This window comes from Colletotrichum destructivum, chromosome 1 (assembly GCF_034447905.1).
Source record: "Colletotrichum destructivum chromosome 1, complete sequence".
Classification (NCBI taxonomy): Eukaryota; Fungi; Ascomycota; class Sordariomycetes; order Glomerellales; family Glomerellaceae; genus Colletotrichum; species Colletotrichum destructivum.
Genome location: NC_085896.1, coordinates 4,061,501 through 4,078,639, shown reverse-complemented (window position 1 = coordinate 4,078,639; position 17,139 = coordinate 4,061,501). Strand labels below are relative to the sequence as shown.

At 58.4% G+C, this 17,139-nt stretch overlaps 5 protein-coding genes across 5 annotated transcripts; 4 read left to right on the top strand and 1 right to left on the bottom strand.

Annotated features, from left to right (window-relative positions):
- The first annotated feature begins 571 nt into the window (after positions 1-571).
- On the top strand, positions 572-3,717 carry CDEST_01221 (Putative vacuolar protein sorting-associated protein). The gene is made up of 4 exons (XM_062917380.1): positions 572-882; positions 1,004-1,336; positions 1,390-3,136; positions 3,191-3,717. Exons 2-4 carry the CDS (start codon positions 1,017-1,019, stop codon positions 3,377-3,379), a joined length of 2,256 nt encoding a protein of 751 aa, XP_062773431.1. The 5' UTR covers positions 572-882; positions 1,004-1,016; the 3' UTR covers positions 3,380-3,717.
- An 87-nt stretch (positions 3,718-3,804) lies between these two features.
- On the bottom strand, positions 3,805-7,051 carry CDEST_01220 (Putative actinin-type actin-binding domain, calponin domain, EF-hand domain, EF-hand domain pair; the record flags this gene model as incomplete). Its single annotated transcript, XM_062917379.1, has 4 exons — positions 3,805-5,235; positions 5,302-6,281; positions 6,346-6,412; positions 6,531-7,051. The coding sequence occupies 4 exons, from the start codon at positions 7,049-7,051 to the stop codon at positions 4,356-4,358; spliced, it is 2,448 nt and encodes an 815-aa protein (XP_062773430.1). The 3' UTR covers positions 3,805-4,355.
- A 2,339-nt stretch (positions 7,052-9,390) lies between these two features.
- On the top strand, positions 9,391-11,963 carry CDEST_01219 (Putative FAD-binding oxidoreductase/transferase, type 4, FAD-linked oxidase-like protein). Its single transcript, XM_062917378.1, has 2 exons — positions 9,391-11,169; positions 11,440-11,963. Exons 1-2 carry the CDS (start codon positions 9,544-9,546, stop codon positions 11,470-11,472), a joined length of 1,659 nt encoding a protein of 552 aa, XP_062773429.1. The 5' UTR covers positions 9,391-9,543; the 3' UTR covers positions 11,473-11,963.
- A 1,143-nt stretch (positions 11,964-13,106) lies between these two features.
- Positions 13,107-15,603, top strand: CDEST_01218 (Putative zn(2)Cys(6) fungal-type DNA-binding domain-containing protein). Its single transcript, XM_062917377.1, has 4 exons — positions 13,107-13,685; positions 13,748-14,242; positions 14,295-14,441; positions 14,496-15,603. Exons 1-4 carry the CDS (start codon positions 13,626-13,628, stop codon positions 15,267-15,269), a joined length of 1,476 nt encoding a protein of 491 aa, XP_062773428.1. The 5' UTR covers positions 13,107-13,625; the 3' UTR covers positions 15,270-15,603.
- Positions 15,604-16,034: 431 nt separating this feature from the next.
- On the top strand, positions 16,035-17,088 carry CDEST_01217 (Putative proteasome alpha-subunit domain, proteasome, subunit alpha/beta, nucleophile aminohydrolase; the record flags this gene model as incomplete). The annotated part of the gene is made up of 5 exons (XM_062917376.1): positions 16,035-16,065; positions 16,130-16,136; positions 16,196-16,248; positions 16,308-16,695; positions 16,755-17,088. The coding sequence occupies 5 exons, from the start codon at positions 16,035-16,037 to the stop codon at positions 17,086-17,088; spliced, it is 813 nt and encodes a 270-aa protein (XP_062773427.1).
- Positions 17,089-17,139: the final 51 nt, after the last annotated feature.

The following is a 17,139-nucleotide window of genomic DNA, read 5'->3' as shown; positions in this document are numbered from 1 at the left end:
CGATACACTGCATGTCTTCTGTATCCGGGGGCTGCCTGGTGCCTGGCATCCGCCCAAGCCCGCCTCGACGGGGCAACTCTAGCGGACCTTCGGTTGCTCAGCGCACCCCGTCGCATTCCGCAGATGTCATGGATAAGACGGCCACGACCCGAGGCAGCCTTTACGCCCCTCCCAACAACCAACCAACAAGGTGTTGTGTGTACGCGGAAGCCAAGGACAAGGTATCCCGATTGACGGTGCGACGCGGCCTCGTCACTTCTTGTATGCCTTGCGGGAGAGCGGAGGAGAGGAGGACTCAGAGGAGTCGTCACAGATGCAGCTCATCCTCAAGCGAGGTTGATGGTTGACGGTTGACGCCACGGTCGGGAGGCTTAGAACTGAGGATCGTCCCCTGTCCCCTTCGAGCCCCCCAGCACACATGCATGCACTGAAGGTCGGATCCGTCTGCAGATGACACCTTCCAATAGGACGTCCACATGAGCGGGGGGACTTGGTACTGGTGGAAGCTAGCTACTCAGCTACCTTGCTTTTTCCACCTGGAATGCTGCGTATGGTGCACCTATGCCACCTCGTCGGAACTCTCAAGCTCCTCAAAGGCCATCCACCTTCAACTCCTTTGCGCCGGGCCAAAGACAGAGGTCGTGCACCCTTCAACATCCCCTGACACCATTTTGCTAGAGATGCGAATAGAAACATAACTGCCATCTTTGGCCATCTTACAAGCCATCATCCCTGCTCTGCTGCTCCATTTATGGCATAAATCTGCCCGCACGCGACTCGACTGTCCCGCGTAGCACTGCCAGGGATCTCTTTCCTCTGATATCGGGTTTCAAGACCGCTTCCAATTCTTCATGCCGTCTTGACTTGACTACAGCGCACCAGGTACGTGGTCTCTTTTTTTGTTCCGTGATAATCAGCTTCTCCCCTTTGTCTCTTCTTCTCTCCCCCTTTCCCTCCTTTTTACCCCTCGGCTCGTTCGACTGACATGTATGATGGCATCCAGCATCGTCGAAACCATGTCCTCCACCGGCCCCTCCAGATCCCCGGCTGCTCGCCCGAGCACAATACGGGCGCCGTCGTTTACTCGGCAGAGCGAAGACAGCGATCCTCTCCGCGTACCGAAGCGAGCTCAAACATTCCACAACGGGACGACAACCGATCCTTTGGCCGCCGCGCCGGCCGCCCCTGGGAAGCCGACCCTAGCGAATGAGCCCGAGGCTCCAGACGCATTCGAGACCGCCGGTAGGCCCTCGACAGATAACGATGATGGGTTCGATGGCAGAGGCTCCGTGGACCTCGGCGAGCTCCCGATCGAGCTGGTGAGCCTGACGGATAGGTACGATGCCGCGCCGTCCTCCCACCTCCCAGCCAGCTACTGACAGCGCGCAGCTTCGTCGAATCTTTGACCACCAAAACCTATCCGACGCCGTTGACCTTGGACAAGGTTTCCGAGCTTTTCCAAGACTTTTACCAGGTCGCATCCACTCACGTCAACACGCACGTCTCGAGCCTGATCTCCCGGCACAATCGGGATGCGTCCCCTGCGCCGTCCGCGTCATCCAAGGTCTCCACAGCTAGCAGGCTCCGGGCCAAGGCGGCTTCTCTCGGGAACAAGGATAAACCCAAAGTCCTCCCCAAGCCCGAGCCGGAGCAGCAGATGATCACCGCGGAGGAGCTGGCCAACAAGAAGAAGGCGCGCAAGGCCATTGAGGCGAAGCGGGGAATCATTGAGGAGGCCGTCGAGAGACGGCTATGCGAGGGCATCTACCACAAGATCTACCGCCACAAGAGCACGCAGGATGAAGCGCAGGACTCCAAGCTACGGTCCAAGACTGCGGCCCTCGCATTGGTTGGGATCGGCCCGGCCGACCTTGGTATCGACCTCGGCGAGGATGCATCGCAGACCCCGGAGGCGGCGGCCGAAAAAGCGGAGGAGATCAGGAAGTCGCTCGAGCAAGCAAGGAAAGACCTGATTCTCATGAACGAGAAGCGCTATCCGCTCGGCAAGGTGCACCACCTGAAGGCGGCCCACAAGAGCATCGTCGAGACTCTGGCGCAGTTTCACCCCTCGGCATCTGCGGATGAGATCATGCCCATGCTCATCTTTACCCTCATCACGCTGCCGCCCGAGCATCTCAACGTCATCAGCGACCTGCACTTCATTCAGCACTTTAGATGGGAGCCGAAACTGACGGGCGAGGCTGCGTACTGCCTAACAAACCTCGAGGCGGCCATCAGCTTCTTGGAGACGGTGGATCTTTCTACGCTACGAGCCGACGAGCTGCCCCAGGGCCCCGCCAGGGACCCGAGCCAACCGGGCACGCCTCGGGCTGACACCTTTCCTCCGGCCTTCCCGCCCGGGTTGACGGTGACGGCGGATTCCACGGTGGAGACCGACCCGGACAATGCCACCTCCACGAGGCCTCTGCCGTCGTCTTCGGCATCGTCTGGGCTCCGTGCTGCAGTTCAGGCTCGGAATAGAAGACTGAGCGAGCTGGTCAACACGCCTGCCCAGGCCATTGGCGCCGCCAGCGACGCCGTGCTCAACACGGCCGACCAGCATCTGAAGACCATCTCGACGAGCTTGGGCGACAGTTACAAGTTTTTGGTCGGCAAGTTGCGCGAGACCCAGGGCACACCGACTGAATCGGGCCAGGGCCTTGTCGTACCCAAGACGCTCGACGACGCCAGGAAGCTGATGAGCACGCCGCCGCCCGACGAAGAAGGATCCGTTAGCGGAGCCAGCTCTGTCCACGGCACGGAGGAGGCCGAGTCTACCCGCCGCCCACCCGTCCGCGAAGACAAGGTCTTGAACCTCATCGGCGGACGAAAGCCGAGCAGGGACCACAGCGCAGACAGCTCCCGGAGCGTGAACAGCTCCAAGAAGGTGCTCTTTGCGAAGGAAGGGGAGAAGGACCTGGCGACGCCGTCTGTTGCGCCCGTCACTAACCCTCTCGACTCTGTGCGGAACTTTGGGAACTCGTTCTCCAGGTTCTCTGGAATGAACATGATTCGCGGTCTGAGCCGGACCGCATCCACGCCGATTCCTGCCAAGGAGGCGCCGAAGGATGTTCCGCGGGAGGGAGCATCAAAGGATGTCGCAGCCAAGGTGGCCGACGGCGGTGATCTGGCAAGTGTACGTTACCTTGGAGAACGACCCGAGAGACTTGTGACTAATGTGGCTCGGCAGGCTTTCCCCGACATCGCCGCTGCTCTGCCACCCAAGCAGACACCCAAGGTCAACCCGCCAAACAAGCGGTTCATGGAGTTGCAGAACCCCGGCGACCTTAAGTTGGGCGAGGTTCTGGACCTTTTGCGCGACTACAGGCGGCTGGCCAACGCACTAAAGGACATGGGGGCGTTTGATGGGCCCAAGTGAAGTTTGGGGGATAGACAGTTGGGATCGGGGAGGTTAGAGATACGGCTAAGGCAAGCTTGATGCACTCATTTATTGGACTCTTTCTGGCGGACATGGACAAGCATACTGGACATTGGCGTTTTTGATAGTTGAACTGCGGCTTTCTCGCAGTGAACATCGGCCTGCCCTGGATGGGCCAAGACACGTAACGCAGACGCGAACTCGGGAGGAGAAGAAGAGGGCAGAAACAGGCACAGATGGGCACAGACAGGCACAGACAGGCACACTGGACAGTTACAAGGGGAAAATTCTGTGTTGGGTTATTAGGTAAGGTTTTTTCTACAGAAACAAATGTCGAAAGGACTGTTATATCCAGCTGAGGGACAGCTCGCCGCCCCCCCTTTTTGGCTTATCGCGCCAATTGGGGGAGGCAGACAATGGTTCTACGTGTCGTCTGAATATGTAACATGACAGAACACATGGGAGAAACGAAGACGAAACATAGATTTGCCTCCCTCTCTCCCCCCATCGTCTGTCGCGACCAGAGCAGCGCCCAGAACACCTAGAAACTATGCTATGGAAATCGTGCTTGCTAGAGCATTTGATGTTGCTCGGGGCCAGACATCGAGCCTGATGCCTCCATCCCCACCCCCCTAGGGAGGCCCGGGATTGTTGTGTGTTTTGCTTTCCTGATCTCCTGCTCGCTTGCTTCAGATGTGTGCGTGTGTGTGTGTATGTGTGTGGTGTATGAAAATGACAAATGAGAACCTTGAGAGGACAGAATCCCGCCGCCGATGGCCGCCCGCCTGGGCCGATTTTCCGTAATGTTCCCTAGTGTGCGTATGTATGTGTGTTTTGTGTTGTGCATGGGTGCGTATGATGTTTGGGTTGTTTTTTGATGGTGAAATTTTTGTCGATTGATACTCTTTTGTGTGTGTGTGTGTGTGTAGGGGTTTGTTTCTTCTCTTCCTTGAGCCTACTTCCAGGCTTACCTCCCTCAATGATTACCATTCAGCTTGGGATCCTTGGGCGGTAGCATGCTGGCGCGGTTGGTGCGCTCCTGCAAGACTCCGCTGGGTACGGCGGTGCCGGCCTCCTTCTCGTCGCTGATAAGTTTGTCCATGAAGGCGATGTAGTCATACTGCGGCATGCCGCGGTCCTCGGCCGTGTCCGGGCCATTGTGCGGAGGGATGATCTCGATGAGCTTGTCAATGACCTCGTCGGGGACGAGAGAGTGGCGGAGGTCCATCTCGGTGACGTAGGGCTTGCCGTCGGCGACCTCGCGGAAGGACTGGAAGACCTGCTCGGCGGTGTTCTGGTCCTCGGTAACGTCGACCATGAAGCGGATGAACTGCTCAAAGGTGACGTGGTCGCGGCCCTTGGACGTGTCCATGAAGTAGTCGTGCATCTCGTCCTCGGAGAAGACGAGGCCCAGCGAGGCCAAGGCGGCGCTGAACTCGAGCTCCTGGAGCGAGTTGGTGTCATCGCGGTCGAAGTGGCGGAAGACGGACTCGAACTCCTCGAGCTGGATCGGCGTGAGGTTGGTCATGTTGCGCGCGACCATCTGGTTGTCGAGGAAGGCGAGCTTCTTCTGCACCGACGACTTGACGAGGCCGTGCTCGTAAACGAGTTCGTCGTACGTGTACGTCGTGAAGTCGTTTTCCTCAATGTTGGCCTCCTGGCACTTTGCGTCCACGGCGGCAATGGTCTCGAGGTACTTGTCGAGCGGCGGTAGGTTGTCGCTGAGCTTGCGGACGTGATGGAGCTGGTCCTCGACATCGCCATCTAAGCCCGAGATTGCCAGCTGCATGGTGTTCAGTGCCATGGCGAAGTCGTTGGCCTTGTCGGCGAAGGACTTGCGCAGCGCGTTCTTGATACTGCGGCCGTATGTTAGTGCCGAGGCAGGCTTCTTATATGCAAAGAGGGGGGGTAATGGCACTCACTCCCTGATGGTCTCGTTGATCAACTGCGCTCGCGTCATCTCCGTCTTTGACAGGCCGGACCACTCCCTCTCCATCGTCTCGAGAGACAGCTCTGGCGGAGGGTCATACGGCCGCAGCCGGTATGTGCCCAATTTCGTCTTGATGTTACCTAGCAGGGTCGCAAGCTCGCTCTTTTCGGCAACCCATTCCCTCTTCCTCCCGCGCTTGAAAGCGGCGAACTCGTTTGCCTGCGCTTTGGCGTCGGCATAGGTGCCCTGAAACGTCGCTCGCTGCCACTTTTCAATCTGCTCCTTGATCTGCCTCAGCAACTCCCTCATCCGCCTTTCGTACGCACTCTGCATCTCCCAGGCACCGGCCATGTTGTTCACGAACTTCTCCACCCGGCGTCCTGCGTTCTCGACCTTTTCCATCTGGGAGAATGCGTGAAACCAGTAGGCGATGTACGTCATCAGCGACCTCTCATCCGGCTTGGCCACGTCGCACACGTCCTCGACGTCCAGCAGCTTGGGGATGCCAATCTCCTTGTGCGCGATGTCAAAGGCCATCTGCATGTTGCCGCGGTGGTCCGACTTGTCCAAGGCATCGTAGTCGATGAGGTCCGGCCTGTGGATGTCCAGCAGGGCGCAGAAGGCGAGTCCGTCGTTCCAGCTGCCGCTGAAGTCGCGGACCTCGACCTCGTCGTAGCAGGCCGTCTTTCTCTGACACCACAGCAGCAGTCCCTCCTTGGCGGTCATGCCCTCCTCGTTGATGTCACTGATGGTGAAGCGGAGAATGAGCGTCCAGATCAGCCCGAGGATGATCTTCCGGTTGCCGTCGACGACATCCTCGGCGCCGATGTTGGTCATCTGGATGCCGCGGGCCTTGATGAAGTCGAGCGCCGTGTTGGCATTCTCGAACCGCTGCACACGCAGCTTGGGCTTCGAAGCGTAGCGCCCGAGGGTATCGTTTGATAGGCATTCCAAGAGGTGGATGAGGAGGACCTGTGGTGGTGGAAGTTTCTGTAAGCCAAGAACCCCGCAATGAGGAAATAGGGGTTCAACTAACACCGTCGCTGAGATCAGCTACAAGGTCTTTCACCGCAAGCTGGCGAGCCTCCAATTTGGTGTTCATCCTGCGGGAGAAACAGTTGTCAGTGAGCGTTCGCGATCCAATCTCGCCCGTATGGCGGTCCGGTCTGGGAGGGGAGGGACGGCGGCGGCGGCGGCGGCGGCGGCGGCATCCGATCGTACCATTTGGTGAAGGTCTTCTGCTGGACCGTGATCCATTTCTGCTGTTCAGCAAACGCCATCCTCGTCAAGCCCTGATCATGCGGCGGCTCAAGGGCGGCAAGAGCGTCGGCGGGCGAGGATCCTGTGGCAGAGCGGAATCGATTCTTCTTCGGGGCGCCGTCCTTCCGTCCTAGCGCAAGATTGATGCTTCCCGACCTCTGCAGCCGTTGGGCCTGCAACTCCTTTTTGTCTCGTCGGGTTCTCGGGCTCGGTGAGTAAGCGGTTGTTGTGGTGCTGCTGGCTCCGCTGCTTGTGCGGTCGCGCGATACGGGGGATGTTTTCTCTGCGCAGGGTGAGGAGTGCTCGGCGGTGGTCGGGGTGGTAGGGGTCGTGGAGGCGGGTGAAGATGTAGTCGTGTGGCTGCCGGCTGAGTGGTCGTGTAAACAAAACTCGGGGAATTCCTCGTTGCACCCTTCGTTGCTGGGCAGACTGGAGCCTGACAGCGGACGCGCCCCCTGATGGCGCTCGGCGGTGGACGCCATTTCGGGCGTTTCTAGTGGCCCGCTAACTCGGTTGGCAGCACTAGACCGCTGCAGGCGCTGGGATGGGGTGCTGAGTGTTGTCTTATCGATAGCCGCCCAACTGCCGGGGGGAGTAATGTAGGTAGGTAGTGGTACTTGAGGGGAACAGACAGGCTTCGACGATCTTTCGTCGTGTTTTTGGTAAGTACAGAGAAATTCTGCCAAAAGTCACAAGGAGTTGGGGGAAACAAAACAATTCGAGAATTGTGACGACTGAATGGAACGAAAAGGGGACCGGACGCATACAGCTTTGAAATAGGGGGGTGCCCTTCGTCGTTTAATAACCGTCGTCCCGTCCTCTTACACCAGGCAAAGACAGACAGACCACACACCCTCTTCTAAGAACAAGTACAGACGAAAGACATCGCGCGGCAGTCAGGACGAGGTCGCCCCCAGCCGCGAGATCCCTTCTGAAACAAGAGCCTGTCTCCCGCCTCTCCACGCAGTCCACTCCCACGATCAGGATCGCTCTCCCTTCGTCCCAGCAGCCCTGGGGTCCCCGTCCCCCGTTGATCCCGCCGCTAGATTGAGCCTCCGAGCCTTTGACTCGTCGTCACTTGCCTCCCCAGGCTCGTCGCCCCCGGCGCAGAAGGGGTCCGCCCCTCTCGTCCCACTGTCGAAGCCACTCATGCATGCCATTATGCTTGAAGGTGATCGACAGGGATCCCCAAGGATGCCGTGGTGGCCGTGGTACCCAAATGGGCATGTCATGTATTCGTCGTCGCGGATAAGTCAGTTGCAAGAGGAAAGGAGGAGACTTGCTGGACCTGTCTTATGCCGTTAGCCTGGATATCTTCGCTAGCCATCCCAGACACTGGGCTGCTCCGGGCTTCTAGACTTTTGGAATGTTCCTCCCGCCAGCCACTCCCGAACTGGGAACGGCGGCCGTTACAGACTAAATTCCACTGGAGTCCGATGGCATGTCCACCATGTGTCTATCCTGCACATCACCCGTCACCCGCCCCGGAACTGACGTCGTGACGGCTCTTCGTGAGTGGACGACGGCCGAGATGTGCATGAATGCAACTCTGGCAACTCTAACGAGGGCGGCGTCAAGACATTGGACGGAGACTGACCAAGGACGCTCCGCCCGAATCCAAATATTTCAGTTTCGTAGCTTGGAACTCAGTGGCCGCCGGCCTAAAGTCTCATCGGAATCGTCGTCCTCGACCCCTCACGAACCAGGCGCAAGACGGGAGCCTCGACCCGACCTGTGTCCCGGCCGGATTGCGACATTTTGCCGGTCCTGGCCGAGACAACGGGGGTGAGATGAAGAATGAAGTGGTCGGACTGCGTCCCAAACATGGGAGGAAATACAGCCGCAAAAACCGAGACCAGACACCACGAGAACATTGGCCGAGAGAGTCGGGTCTGTTGAGAAGGACCAGGTGTCCTCCCTCTCTGACACCTGGCTTTCAGGTTGTCTGGTATCGCAAACGACGCCCAGAGGGAAAAAGAACGATGCTCAATGCACAATGAATCTGACAGAGTGAGACACACAGCCCCCTGCTCTCGGAACTCGACATGCAGGAGTGTGTCTTGGTGGATGTCATCCAGCAAGGGCTGAGCCTGGAGAATCATCCTTTTCTGTGTTTGTGTCTTGACAGTTGCTACGGAGATGCTGCCACCTGCCGGTTTTCAGTCTTTCGGTCGTGTCACGCTCATTGTCGACCACGGCAACAGTCTACCCGTAGGAAAATAAGCAATGATAAAATGCGCTTTGGGGAGAATAGCTGTTGCATCGAGTTTCAGACCCCAAGCTGTTCGTCCGGTTGACGAGTACAAAGACATCCATCATGAGACTGATGAACTGATGAATGGGTCTACGTTTTGATGACTAAGCACTAATCAAAGGTAAGCCAGATGAGAACATGTGCACTCAGTTTACATCGTCCGGTGAGCTTCAAATATGAGCTTATTTGATCGGTTTCCTGCCACTGACAGTCCGGCTTTCCGAGCCAGTCATTATCGATAACCAAGCGTCTGGTCAATCTTGCGAATTGTGAAATGCTAATGTTGGATGAATGAATGGCTTGGAGATTCGACAAGTGAACCCACCGTTCGGCGAAACTGGAGTATTTTGCCGACGGCAAAAGAATTTTTTTCGCCGAGCGATGTCAATGACGGTAGCCGCCGAAGCTACAGGCGGTTCAGCAGGCTTCATTGCGCCACCGAGTGACCGGTTGCGCCCCAGCTGTTGGCACGGGCGGGAATGCTACAGGGGGTTGCTGCCTTAAAGCCGAAATCGGGGGGGGGGGGGGGGGGGGGGGCCTGTTGGCTCATTCAAGTATTTTGTGAACCTCTCACCTCCGAAAACATCTGCATCAGACTGCTGGGACCTCTCTGAGAGAGAAGGGGAAAAAAAAGTGAAAACAGGTCCACAACCCAATTGAGCCGGCGTCTTGTCCTTTTTCTCCCGTCCTCCCTTGTTCAAGACATACGCACCAGTCACAATGGCCTCCAGATCAAGAATCCAGCCCCTCCTCCGGAACGCGGCGCGGAGGCAATCACTCCTGAGCGCCGGTGGACGGCATGCTTTGCGGCCAGTCTCGGCCCCGGCCGCCGCCGCCGCCGCCGTCCGTTATGTTTCGACCACCGTTGTGAGACCCTCCAAGGCCGACGGCCTCAAGGAGATCAAGCTTACATCTGCGGCGTACCCGGACATCAAGCGGGACTCCCGCTTCGCCGAGGTCACCGACGCCCACGCCGCCTACTTCAAGGACCTCCTGGGCCCCTCGGGCGTCATCGACGGTGTCACGGCCGACGCGACGGACGACATCGCCGCCTTCAACGAGGACTGGCTGCGCAAGTACCGCGGCCAGTCTCGCCTAGTACTCAAGCCTGCGTCTACCGACGAGGTCAGCAAGATCCTCGCGTACTGCAACGAGCAGAAGCTCGCCGTCGTGCCCCAGGGCGGCAACACGGGCCTCGTCGGCGGTTCCGTGCCCGTCTTTGACGAGATCATCATCAACATGAGCCGCATGAGCCGCATCCACTCGTTCGACGACGTCAGCGGCACCCTCGTCGTCGATGCTGGCGTCATCCTCGAGGTCGCCGACCGCTACCTGGCCGAAAAGGGCTACATCTTCCCGCTGGACCTGGGCGCCAAGGGCTCGTGCCACGTCGGCGGTAACGTCGCCACGAACGCCGGGGGTCTGCGCCTGCTCCGGTACGGTAGCCTGCACGGCAATGTGCTGGGGCTCGAGGCCGTGCTGCCGGACGGCACCGTCGTCGACGACCTTTGCACGCTGCGCAAGAACAACACGGGCTACGACCTCAAGCAGCTCTTCATCGGCGGCGAGGGCACCATCGGCATCATCACAAAGGTCTCCATCATCTGCCCGCAGCGCTCCAAGGCCGTCAACGTCGCCTTCTTCGGCCTCGAGTCGTACGAAAAGGCCCAGCAGGCCTTTAAGGCCGCCAAGGGCCAGCTCGGCGAGATCCTATCGGCGTTCGAGCTCATGGACGCCCGCAGCCAGGACCTCGTCTACGCCGTGCGCCAGAACAAGCGGCCCCTCGAGGACGAGCACCCGTTCTACTGCCTCGTCGAGACGAGCGGCTCCAACGGCGACCACGACTACGAGAAGCTCGAGGCCTTCCTCGAGGACGTCATGTCCAACGAGATCGTCTCGGACGGCGTGCTCGCCCAGGACGAGACGCAGAGCAAGGCCCTCTGGGGTTGGCGCGAGGGCATCCCCGAGTGCCTGGGCCACTGGGGCGGCACGTACAAGTACGACGTGTCGATCCCGCTCAAGGACCTCTACAAGCTCGTCGACGACACCAAGGCCAAGATGGAGGAGGCCGGCCTCGTCGGAGACACGGACGAGTTCCCCGCCGTCGGCGTCGTCGGCTACGGCCACATGGGTGACTCGAACCTGCACCTCAATGTCGCCGTCAGACGGTACGACAAGCGCATCGAGAAGGTCCTCGAGCCCTTTGTGTACGAGTGGATCCAGGAGCGTCAAGGCAGCATCAGCGCCGAGCACGGCCTGGGCGTGGCCAAGAAGAGCTTCATTGGCTACAGCCGTAACGAAACCATGGTCGGGCTTATGAAGCAGATCAAGAATCTCTACGACCCGGTACGTGTTTCCCGCCCTCGTCGTCGTCCTTCTTTCCTCTTCCCTCCCTCTTCCCTCCCTCTTCCCTCCCTCTTCCCCTGGTCATCTTACTTTCACTCTGCCGGCTTACCCCCTCAACCGCCCCCCAAACTCTCTCACTTTCGCCTCGCTGCTGCGTCATACTGTTCATCACCATGCAACCCCCACATCGTGGACCTTGCTCTCACTTCATGGATTCATCATCAGTCCTTGCCTGGAGCCTTGAAGGAATGCTAACGTCAGTCCAATTAGAATGGCATCATGAACCCTTACAAATACGTCTGATCAATCGCCAAGGAACAATGGCCCCCCACATGACGCAGCGGAGGAAGCAGCCTTGGCCGTCGGATGTGAGTCCGGTCGACCATCTTGTAAGCAAAATTGCGGGCGAGAAAGGCTTTAGACTCGTGTGACCGACCCAGGCATCTGTCCCGTTCTCACGTCACACCCACTGGGTGGGTAACCTGTTCGCCTTCCCCATGCAACGCACCATTCGAGGATAAAAGCAGTTAGTTGCTTTGTCAGTGAGAGAGAGAGAGAGGGAGAAAGTCCCTTTTTTTATTTATTTTTGTAAACCAACGGCATTTCCCCAGCCCGGACGAAAGCTGTGCTGGAGGCAAAGACAATGTTTCCTGATCGGGACATATCTTGAGATTTTGGTGCATCTGGGGGAGGGGAGGAAGAGTAAACAAACCTCGGCAAAGCGAGGCAACATAGTAGGAGAATCGGATTGTGTATTTTGGAACACCAACAATGAACACCGCCCATGATGCCACCTGTCTTGTTTATCTCATTTCTCACTCTCACTCTCACCTTCACTCTCACCCTCAACCCTCCCTCAACATCCCACCGAAGTGTCAGATCTCCCTCTTACGCCGGCCATTGTGACGAAAACGTAATGCCATGAGCGATACGACCCCGGACCGCCTCTCAGCCGCAGCAGCTTGGTTCGTACATTAGACAGGCGAGACATGCTGGTCCCGCAGACTTGAGTCAGCATCCCCCTCCCCCCCGCGGCCTTGGAACCGGTGACTCGATCTTACCCTGAATGGTTCCCAAGACAAAGGTGACATGCAAAGGACGGGTGATGTGCAAAAGAAGCAAAGGACCCAAAGCAAATCGATTGGTCGCGATACGTCCCAGCCCCCCCGCGTTCCAAGAAGGGCAAATATTCAACTCCCAATGACATCGCCGTGTCACCGACTCCCGGTTCGGTGGTCGCGGTGTGATCATCAGAGTCCGTCTCTTGGATGTTCGTCAAATCCCCACCACTCTCCCCTCTAGTCCCCTTGTCTCCATGGTGCATGTCTCTCGGCGGCTCCCCCCCTTCCCCCCTTCCCCCCCTGGTCCACACGGGCTTTCCGCGCCGTTTGGCTGACCGGTTGCCTGTGGTGCCCTGGCAGCCCTGGTAGGAATCTCACTTGCTGCGCTCCCATTCGCTCCTTTACTAACGCGGCACTCGACGGCCGCACCGACGTCAGCTCAGTCGCAGCCAATCCAGGGCCGGTATTCGCTCTCACCCCGTGGGGCTTCCGAGACGAACCCCTGCCCTCGGTCTGGTACGGCATGCAGCCCTACGGAGCCATACCTGGAACGTGCACATTGCCCGTCCGCGTCCGGGGGGCACGAGAGGACGAGGGATGGAGGGATATGAGGTCGTTCACACTTCCTTTTTTGATGACGCTCGATCGATAGTCTGCTTCGTTCGTTGCAAGCCGCGCCGCGGCGGTGGCTCTGAATGGCCGAGGCATCCCATGCCGCATACCTAGATAGGCACACGCGAATGGACAAAACGGGTGGTTCACTACGTCCACTTTCCTCTTCCAGGCTGTCTCGCCCGCCGCCTTTCTACTGCACATGTCTGCGGGAAAAGCAATGCCCAGATGTCGCCTAGATTCCAATCATCCAAGGGGAAAGGGAAAACATGCTGATCCACGCACTGCATCGCATCGGGGCCGCCCTCGCCGGCAGTAAATCTACCCGTGCACCGTCCGAGACTATGGCGGAGGGAGGCATGGGTTGATCGTCTCGGAGCGGCCTGGTGCATGCCGCAGCCGCAGCCGCCCTATTCGCCCAGGCTGTCCCGAGATCCTGAGTTCCTTGTCCTTTGGGCGTGCCTATCATACCTTGTCGTAGCCCACCCTCGGTAGTAGGGCTGCAGTACACCATCAACTGGCTCCCGCGAGGCCATGCGTGTGCCCAAGGGCCCTCCCCCCACAGCTATCGAAACTGGCCCACGTAGTTAGCTACCGCTCTGCGCTCTTTGATTTGGGGGGGGGGAGGGCCGTTCGATGCCACCCCCTGCGGCTATTGATATGATATATATCAGTGTGGGCACTTGTCTTCCCCCGGTCCCTTGTTCGTCTTGACCATCCAAGCCGAACAATGCCCATTGATCTTTTGCACAATATCTGTAACCGAACAGGTGTGCTTTCAACATGGTTGGAGTCCGCGGGAAGTATAAGGGGTGTGAGACGTGTAGGGCTCGGAGAGTCAAGGTAAGCAAGCCTCCGGGGGTCTTGCGGCTGAGAACGATTCGGAGCTGATGACTCAAACCTAGTGCGACAACGAACGCCCATTCTGCCGAAAATGCATCGACAGCGGCCGCGAGTGCGCTGGGTACGAGCGGGAAATGGTCTTCATCACCGCAACCATAGACGACGCCGGCCGCTGCTCGTCTCATCCGCCGCGCCAGGTGCAGTCGTCCTCGAGGAGGAGCGGAGGGGGGCATCATGCTGAAGATATCCCGCCGCGCTTGACACCGACAGAGCCACTGACGCCAGCCTGGGATGATTTGGTGTTGCTGTCCGACAACGATGTCGTGTATGCGGTGCAGATCGCGGCTTTGCACACCAGGCTGCAGAGCGTCGCGAGAACGCCCGAGGGGCAGGGCCAGGTCAAGTTTCGGGTGGCCTTGCCAGATTACTCGCCGGTCGACGTCGAAACCTGGGACAATGGCAGCAACATGGACTTGGCGGCGCATACCATAGTCAGCATTCTGCCCACGGGCAGCGATAACGGTGCCCCCGAGGGAATCTGCGCCTTTCTGTTCGAGGTTCGTCGCCAGTTGGTCTCCGCAGGCAAACAAGTCCGCTGACGGTTTGTAGCAAAACACATCGTCTCTGGTGATGAACGGTATCACCCCTTGGGGCGTCCCCCAGGAGCACCTGGACGTTGTCAAGAAACTGGGCCCTGCCCATTTCCGCCAGTTTCCAGCTCACCACTTCTTCGTCCGAGTGTATAGGAGCAGCGCTGTAAGTAGAGTCTACGGACGATTGTGGGCAACTGGTAGCTAACCTATTGGGAAGATCACCCTCGCTCTTCTGCATAGAAAGGCAACGTTCCTGGCATCCATCGAATGGTGCACTGTCCCGTGGGAGCTGCATGCCAAGACTCCCCTGGACAGGCTTTTCGACATCATCGCCATTTTGCCGGGCATCTTGGCTCGAGCCGACCGAACGACACCGTTTTCCGCAACGCTGCAGAGACGGTTGAAGGCCCAAGAACTGTTGGAGGGCTGCTTGCGGCTGGAAAGGAGGCTCGAGGAGTGGGAGTTCTTTGCCCGGGCCCCCACGGCCGAACACCCGTACGCATACTGGATAGAAGATCCAGACGATCCGGACGCGCAACAGATCCCATTTTCAGACAGCCTTGCCTTCAGGGACGGGATTTCTTCGGTGACGTTCTTGTACCACTGGATGGCGTTGCTGCTCCTTCATCGATGCATCGAGACCCTGCACCACACCATCTTCCAGCCCGTGATTGAGGACTTTCCCCACATGTACCCCGACCTGCCGCCGAATTTGCAAATCAACTTGGCCAGGTACCAGCAACGGCGGGACTTTGCCTCGAGAATATGCCGGGCGCTGGACTTTGCGCTGTCGACGAGCGTTCAGCCCGACCTGCTGGCGGCGCCTCTCGCCGTGGCCTTGGAGTATTACCGGGAAATCAACGCGTCTTCGAGGGATGGCGAGCTGGAGATCATGTGGTGCGAGAATTTCAAGCTTCGGTTGAGGTCGAAGGGGCAAGACATCGCCAATGTCATCCAGAGTCGATCGTGGGCCGAAATTGGAAGGGGTTGAACGGAGCCGGCTCCCATTTCGTCTTTGCTGGGTATGTATGCACATGGACGATGGGCACGCAAGACGAACCTCGAAAACCCCCACACGGTGATGATAGGATAGATACGGTGGTTTTGGCGCAGGTGCATTGCACTTCGGCAGCGGGTGGCTTGCGGTACACATTTGATGAGCTCCGCCTCTGCCCGCTCAATCGTCATGATGGGAATGAATGAGTCTTGAATTAAGTCCTGTTGAACAGGACATTGTAGTCAAAGGCAGTTGGCAACACTGTATGATGTCTTGCTGTCGCAAAAGCTGCATTGTAGAATGCCGCATACCGAGCCCAAATGGTTAAATAGAGATTCGGCACCCCAAACGGGTTGCCATTTCATGATATGCAGTGGATCGTAGATACATGTGTAATGAGTGTTGGATGCACTGCTGATGATATCGATGTAAGGTATGCTGCTGAGGGCAAGTGGCGCTTGGACCATACAACGGTACGGGCCCAGCGGTCCTCCAAGCTCCAGGAAGGCAGGCACATTACCCGGACTTTCACCGGGCTGCGCAGGAGCTCCTGGAGCTTTTCAGCCTTTCCCACGCCAGCAGGTACCGAAGCTTCGTCAGACCTGCAGCCTGCCTCCATTCCATTACCTACTGCACTCCATCATCCTCCACCGACCGCACCCCTTCATCCACGGCGATTGTCCTACACCATCCAACAAGTCGCCAACACAACCCGACACCACGTACATTTCCGGTTAACCAGACCTCCCATCAGTAACAATGGCTTCAGGATACGACAGAGCGCTGTCCGGTATGAACCCCTCCTCTCCCACCCGCCACTCCACTGGCCCAAGCTAACACGCCGCCGCAAACAGTCTTCAGGTTCGTTACGATCGCCCTTGCCTTGGATGTACCACACGACGCCCAGCTAACTTCCGCAGTCCCGATGGACACGTCTTCCAGGTCGAGTACGCTGGCGAAGCCGTCAAGCGAGGTAATGCTGCTTGCCCGCCGCAATCAAGGGCGTACCATCCCGGCTCACCAATGACATAGGAACATGTGCGGTCGGCGTCAAGGGCTCGGATGTCGTCGTTCTCGGATGCGAAAAGCGATCAGCCATGAAGCTGCAAGATACCCGAATCACCCCGTCCAAGATTCAACTCCTCGACACCCACGTCTGCCTCGCATTCGCCGGCTTGAACGCCGATGCCCGTATCCTCGTCGACAAGGCGCGGTTAGAGGCGCAGTCCCACCGACTGACGGTCGAAGACCCCGCCTCCATCGAGTACATGACCAAGTACGTTGCCGGTGTCCAGCAACGGTACACACAGAGCGGTGGTGTCCGCCCCTTCGGCATCAGCACCTTGATTGTCGGCTTCGACAGCGGCAGCAAGGTCCCCCGCCTCTACCAGACTGAGCCCTCGGGCATCTACTCGGCATGGTACGAACCCGAGCATGACGTGCAACGCAACGAAGGCACTAGCTGACCCCCCTTCGCAGGAAAGCCAACGCCATCGGCCGTTCCAGCAAGACCGTTCGCGAGTTCCTCGAACGCAACTACAAGGAGGACATGGATAGAGAGGCCACCATTCGGCTTGCCATCAAGTCCCTTCTCGAGGTTGTCCAGACGGGGGCCAAGAACATCGAGATCGCGCTGATGGCGCCTGGCAAGACGATCGAGATGCTTCCCGTGGAGGAGATTGAGAACTACGTCAAGAACATTGAGCAGGAGAAGCAAGAGGAGGCGGCGAAGAAGAAGACTGGCCGCACGCCAGGCACCGGAAGCGCGGCGATCCTTACGAGAGGCCCGGACTCTGGCGAGGGTGATGAGTAAGGGGATGACGAGGCCGAGGCGTTGCGGCTCGCGGATAGACGACACTGATGA

Excerpts from the sequence above, each read along its gene's own strand:
- CDEST_01218 (XM_062917377.1), top strand. The coding sequence starts at position 13,626 with ATGGTTGGAGTCCGCGGGAAGTATAAGGGGTGTGAGACGTGTAGGGCT. Across the intron at positions 13,686-13,747 it reads GTAGGGCTCGGAGAGTCAAG|TGCGACAACGAACGCCCATT; the intron begins GTAAGCAAGCCT and ends ACTCAAACCTAG. Across the intron at positions 14,442-14,495 it reads GAGTGTATAGGAGCAGCGCT|ATCACCCTCGCTCTTCTGCA; the intron begins GTAAGTAGAGTC and ends CCTATTGGGAAG.
- CDEST_01219 (XM_062917378.1), top strand. The coding sequence starts at position 9,544 with ATGGCCTCCAGATCAAGAATCCAGCCCCTCCTCCGGAACGCGGCGCGG. Across the intron at positions 11,170-11,439 it reads TCAAGAATCTCTACGACCCG|AATGGCATCATGAACCCTTA; the intron begins GTACGTGTTTCC and ends CAGTCCAATTAG.
- CDEST_01221 (XM_062917380.1), top strand. The coding sequence starts at position 1,017 with ATGTCCTCCACCGGCCCCTCCAGATCCCCGGCTGCTCGCCCGAGCACA. Across the intron at positions 1,337-1,389 it reads CTGGTGAGCCTGACGGATAG|CTTCGTCGAATCTTTGACCA; the intron begins GTACGATGCCGC and ends GACAGCGCGCAG. Across the intron at positions 3,137-3,190 it reads ACGGCGGTGATCTGGCAAGT|GCTTTCCCCGACATCGCCGC; the intron begins GTACGTTACCTT and ends GTGGCTCGGCAG.